This window comes from Bos taurus, chromosome 5 (assembly GCF_002263795.3).
Source record: "Bos taurus isolate L1 Dominette 01449 registration number 42190680 breed Hereford chromosome 5, ARS-UCD2.0, whole genome shotgun sequence".
NCBI lineage: Eukaryota > Metazoa > Chordata > Mammalia > Artiodactyla > Bovidae > Bos > Bos taurus.
The window spans coordinates 12,639,115-12,645,114 of NC_037332.1; the positions used below are offsets into that span (position 1 = coordinate 12,639,115).

At 40.6% G+C, this 6,000-nt stretch overlaps 1 protein-coding gene across 2 annotated transcripts in view; it reads left to right on the forward strand.

Annotated features, from left to right (window-relative positions):
• The window catches only part of TMTC2 (transmembrane O-mannosyltransferase targeting cadherins 2), a 422,587-nt gene extending 419,600 nt beyond the window's left edge, over positions 1-2,987 (forward strand). For both annotated transcript variants that reach the window (XM_002687180.7, XM_059886837.1), the window contains one exon: positions 327-2,987. In XM_002687180.7, the coding sequence (XP_002687226.1) occupies positions 327-506 (180 nt within the window). In that variant the 3' untranslated portion in view covers positions 507-2,987. The remainder of the gene's footprint in view (positions 1-326) is intronic.
• The last annotated feature ends 3,013 nt before the right edge of the window (positions 2,988-6,000 follow it).

Sequence of the window (6,000 nt, forward strand, 5' to 3'; positions counted from 1 at the left end):
GTATCCCTTTTAACTTTTTTTCTCATGAAAGGACAGTCTGACTAGGTTACTAGGTCTTCATATGTAACCTATACTTTCTCATTAAAGGAACAACAATTTCCCTTACTGCCTGCTCTTTTTAAAGCAGAAAGTACACAGCAGCTGTTTGAAAGCTTTTTTTTTCTTCCCGGTATCCTTATCTATTGGTATAAATTGCTAAATTGCTTCCATAAAATGCCTCCAGACATAAGGGAATCATTTGCATAAGTGGATGAAGATTTTTGTCTTCCATGAAGGAAAGCTTACCACGGTCTGTTAATCGTTTTCCTTCCTCTCTCTGGTTCCAGTATCCGGCTGCTCTGATGAACTTGGGAGCCATCCTGCATCTCAATGGCCGGCTCCAGAAGGCTGAGGCCAACTACCTGCGGGCACTACAGCTCAAGCCGGATGACATCATCACACAGTCCAATCTCCGAAAACTCTGGAACATCATGGAAAAGCAAGGCCTAAAGACTTCCAAGACCTGACACGGGAAGGCCGGACCGCACCCTCCTCCATACGTGAAACCCAGACTCATGAAGGAGCAGAGCTTCCCAGCAGTGCTATGACAAGAGCTAGTTCGGACTTGGAGACCGGGGGCAGAGGTCCCTGAGGCCACCACCACTTCTGGGAGTATCCACTTTGCTATGGACACAGCCATCGACACCAAAAATGGGGGGAATGTTGGAAACTTCCTGAAGGATATAATCATTACCCATAAAACTGTAAACCCAAGCACTTAACGGGATCTTTTGGCATTCTAAAAGGGGGAAGAGGTGTAAGTTTCAAATGTGGTTCATTTATGAAAGCTAATTTAGAAATTATACTGTTCCTTAAACACTGTGAGAGAAAGTCAAGGGTGTCTTTTCAGCCGTGGTAAACCATTAAGGTCAAGTTCATGGGCGGTGATTGAAGTGTGGTGTGAATTCTGGTGAGCTGGCCATTTGTCTTAACGTTGCTGCCTTCCCTCTTTGGGACAGCCTACTTATCAGTTTCCAAAACCTGGAAAACTTTTCTAATACTGTGTCAGGACCTGTCAGAGTCAATATTTGTTTCCTGACTGGTGCACATAACGTTTTATGATTCAGACGTCACCATCGTGTGGACATCCTTTGCTTTTCGTGTTGTGTAATGGATGTGCAGGAGAAAGCAAAGCATGTTTCTCACTGACGTCCTCGGAGGGGAGGGGAGAGGCCCATGTGTGCCAGGCAGGCATTTTTCACTTTGACGTCACCAACTTTTCCCAAAACTGCCTAGGAGAATTCATTGTTTTAATTCTTAGGCTTTTGAAATTGCCTTGTAAAATGGCTATTCCTAGTTAATGCCTATGCTTATATAAGGAAGTAAATCAAGAGGAACTTTAAAAAGTGTTCTAGTTCCAGTACCTAACCAGCAGCTAGTCCAAAAGGGAAGAGGCTTTGTGCCTTCCAGATGTTGCTGGGTTAAAAATCAAGTCTGTGTGACAGTGTTGCCGACAATTTTATATTTTGGAAACAATTGGTATGAAATGTTAATCACTTTCTAATAGGTACCCAAACAGCAGTGCTGATAAGTTTTTGAGAAATTATTTTTAATCATACTTGTTCTTCCCAAAAGACATAAAAAAATATCTTATTTTAAGCTGCAGTAGACTATAGCGTTAGTCCACGTGTTTCTAGGTTTCCTGCCAAGTGCTTTTCACTGTTGAAAACTATTTTTCACTAGCAAATTTGGCATTTTATTTCATTGCCTATTAGTAACCACTTCAGTGATCATTTCACAAGTAAAAGACTATAAATGAAGTAGAGAGAAACATTTATTGAACATTTTCTGACTTGCAGTCAAACTTTGCTACTAAAAATTAACTTTGTAAAAACAGCAATCCACTCTCTACTTCTTCCTAGAGGAGGTAGCTATACAGTACTCTACATATTTATTTATTTATTATTCTGCCATAGCAAAATAACAAAACTTGATTCATTAAACCAGTTCTTTGCAACTTAAAGTTAGCTTTTTTTCTTGTCCTTTCATACTCCACGTGTATATGGTCAGCATCCCCATTGAAGGGAAGCTACATGTGCAAATAGATCTTAATGTGTTTCTTCATATTTTATATGTTTTGCTGCATATCTGAATATGGTGGGGTAAAGAATTTAAAGTCGTGCTTCTATGGCATTAGTGTGTTGGTGAGAAAGATAATGTAGTGGGAGAGATTTGTTAATGGCATAAAAAGAAGGCCCTCCAAATATGTAACATTTTATTGGTAAGCATTTCATTGAAGGGCCAGAAGTTAAATTATAACTAAATCACTGTGTTTTCAGAATGATATTTAATGTTTAACAACAACAAACCCATGGTCAAACCAAAAGCATGGGTTGAGGTATATTTTTCATCTTCTAGTGCATTGGTAATTGCAAAGAAAAAAGAAAAAGAGGAATTTAATATAAGGATATAGAGGTAAATTCAGTGTCTAACATTTTTATTTATTTAAATAGTTATTGATGTATGATGGCTTCCTTGTCTTAACATTTTGTGTCTTTAAATTGTTATTCTTCCTTTCACACACTTGGTTCTTGATAGTTTCACTGATTGCACAGTAGAGGCACTTCATGTTGACCCAGTTCCCAAGTAGCATAATAATTGGACCTGTGTCATAAAATGCATGGATCATTAATAACTAAATGTCCCTGACAACTTTCACCACAGGGCTGGACTTAGTAACTGACCAACTTCGGGGGGAGGGTTTGGGGAGGTCTACAGAACATGGTCAAAAAAATGTCTCCGCTCAGGGATTTATGGTGGATTATTGCAGACAGTGCTAAAACTATAGAGCACAAGACAAGTTTACTAAATTAAAATTTTATTTTTTTGAGAAACTGTTATTTGTATAAATTATCAAGTTTTGTAGGCTTTCCTTTTGTAGAAATAATTGTTTTATGTGCCAGAGAATTTTGATTTTGTTTTCAACAATAAAGCATTGATAACAAATATGTTTATAAGCCTTTTTAAAAATCTTCTACAGGTGTAACACTTATGTTCTCTTGGATTTTAACAGACCTAGGAGAAATGTGGGAATCTCTGGAAACTTTTCACAAACACCATTTTAGGTATTAACTTTGTAGATTCCTTTAGGTTTGTTTGTTTTTTAATAACCTCAAGCAAGTTGTGTCACTAATTTGGAACTTTCTCATTCGATCCAAAATTTTCTTGCTAAACAGAAGCTCTTCTCTGCACTCTTTGGAAGCCAACAATGAACCAACGTAATAATATCAGAGCAGTTGCAAGAAGTTGGAGAAATGTTTTAGAAAACTTGGGAGAAAACTGCACAGAAATTTCAAGTGGATAAGAAACTTCAAATTTCAGCAGTACTCCAAAGAGAAATATATCTCAAATTTCTATGGAATAACAATAAGAAAAGGTCAATGTGTGGCGAAGTGGCAGAGGGAATGAAAGCCAATTTAGAGTCCTCTCTGATTGCATCCTGTAGGAAGACCATCCAAAATCACATTAACTAGAAGGTTAAAGCCCTGGTACATGCACACATTACTCTACTGCTAAACTAAATATAGCAGAGTTAGCCTAATTGCACTGTCATTTCATCTTCTTCTCCCCTTGCAGCATGTGGCAATTCCAATGCTGAAGCCAAGTTTTCTAGCAATATCCCTTCATTAAACTAAGTTGAGTCTTAAATAGTCAGGAGCAAATTCTATGGTATTGAAAATAATATTTAAATTAAGTGAAAAATACATAGAAATGAAATGATTATAATTCTTTTAAAATATATATCTTTTATTTATTTGGCTGTGCCAGGCCCTAATCATGGCATGTAGGTACTTAAAGCTTCATTGCAGCATGCCGGATCTTCAGTTGCAGCATGTGAACCCTCTAGTTGTGGCATATGGACTCTCTAGTTGTGGTTTGGGGACTCTCTAGTTGTGATATGTGGACTCTCTAGTTGTGATATGTGGACTCTGTAGTTGTGACATGTGGACTCTCTAGTTGTGACACGTGGACTCTCTAGTTGTGACACGTGGACTCTCTAGTTGTGACACGTGGACTCTCTAGTTGTGATATGTGGACTCTCTAGTTGTGACACGTGGACTCTCTAGTTGTGACACGTGAACTCTCTAGTTGTGACACGTGGACTCTCTAGTTGTGACACGTGGACTCTCTAGTTGTGATATGTGGACTCTCTAGTTGTGGCATGTGGACTCTCTAGTTGTGGCATGTGGACTCTAGTTGTGACATGTGGACTCTCTGGTTGTGGCATGTGGACTCTCTAGTTGTGACATGTGGACTCTAGTTGTGACATGTGGACTCTCTAGTTGTGACATGTGGACTCTCTAGTTGTGGCATGTGGACTCTCTAGTTGTGATATGTGGACTCTGTAGTTGTGACATGTGGACTCTCTAGTTGTGACATGTGGACTCTCTAGTTGTGGCATGTGGACTCTAGTTGTGACATGTGGACTCTCTGGTTGTGGCATGTGGACTCTCTAGTTGTGACATGTGGACTCTCTAGTTGTGATATGTGGACTCTCTAGTTGTGATATGTGGACTCTCTAGTTGTGGCATGTGGACTCTCTAGTTGTGGTATGTGGACTCTGTAGTTGTGACATGTGGACTCTAGTTGTGACATGTGGACTCTCTAGTTGTGGCATGTGGACTCTCTAGTTGTGGCATGTGGACTCTCTAGTTGTGGTATGTGGACTCTGTAGTTGTGACATGTGGACTCTAGTTGTGACACGTGGACTCTCTAGTTGTGATATGTGGACTCTCTAGTTGTGATATGTGGACTCTCTAGTTGTGATATGTGGACTCTCTAGTTGTGGCATGTGGACTCTCTAGTTGTGGCATGTGGACTCTCTAGTTGTGATATGTGGACTCTCTAGTTGTGACATGTGGACTCTCTAGTTGTGACATGTGGACTCTCTAGTTGTGGCATGTGGACTCTAGTTGTGACATGTGGACTCTCTGGTTGTGGCATGTGGACTCTCTAGTTGTGACATGTGGACTCTCTAGTTGTGATATGTGGACTCTCTAGTTGTGATATGTGGACTCTCTAGTTGTGGCATGTGGACTCTAGTTGTGACATGTGGACTCTCTGGTTGTGGCATGTGGACTCTCTAGTTGTGACATGTGGACTCTCTAGTTGTGATATGTGGACTCTCTAGTTGTGATATGTGGACTCTCTAGTTGTGGCATGTGGACTCTCTAGTTGTGGTATGTGGACTCTGTAGTTGTGACATGTGGACTCTAGTTGTGACACGTGGACTCTCTAGTTGTGATATGTGGACTCTCTAGTTGTGGCATGTGGACTCTCTAGTTGTGATATGTGGACTCTCTAGTTGTGGCATGTGGACTCTCTAGTTGTGGTATGTGGACTCTGTAGTTGTGACATGTGGACTCTAGTTGTGACATGTGGACTCTCTAGTTGTGACATGTGGACTCTCTAGTTGTGGCATGTGGACTCTCTAGTTGTGATATGTGGACTCTGTAGTTGTGACATGTGGACTCTCTAGTTGTGACATGTGGACTCTCTAGTTGTGGCATGTGGACTCTAGTTGTGACATGTGGACTCTCTGGTTGTGGCATGTGGACTCTCTGGTTGTGACATGTGGACTCTCTAGTTGTGATATGTGGACTCTCTAGTTGTGATATGTGGACTCTCTAGTTGTGATATGTGGACTCTGTAGTTGTGACATGTGGACTCTCTAGTTGTGACATGTGGACTCTCTAGTTGTGGCATGTGGACTCTAGTTGTGACATGTGGACTCTCTGGTTGTGGCATGTGGACTCTCTGGTTGTGACATGTGGACTCTCTAGTTGTGATATGTGGACTCTCTAGTTGTGATATGTGGACTCTCTAGTTGTGGCATGTGGACTCTCTAGTTGTGGTATGTGGACTCTGTAGTTGTGACATGTGGACTCTAGTTGTGACACGTGGACTCTCTAGTTGTGACATGTGGACTCTCTAGTTGTGGCATGTGGACTCTCTAGTTGT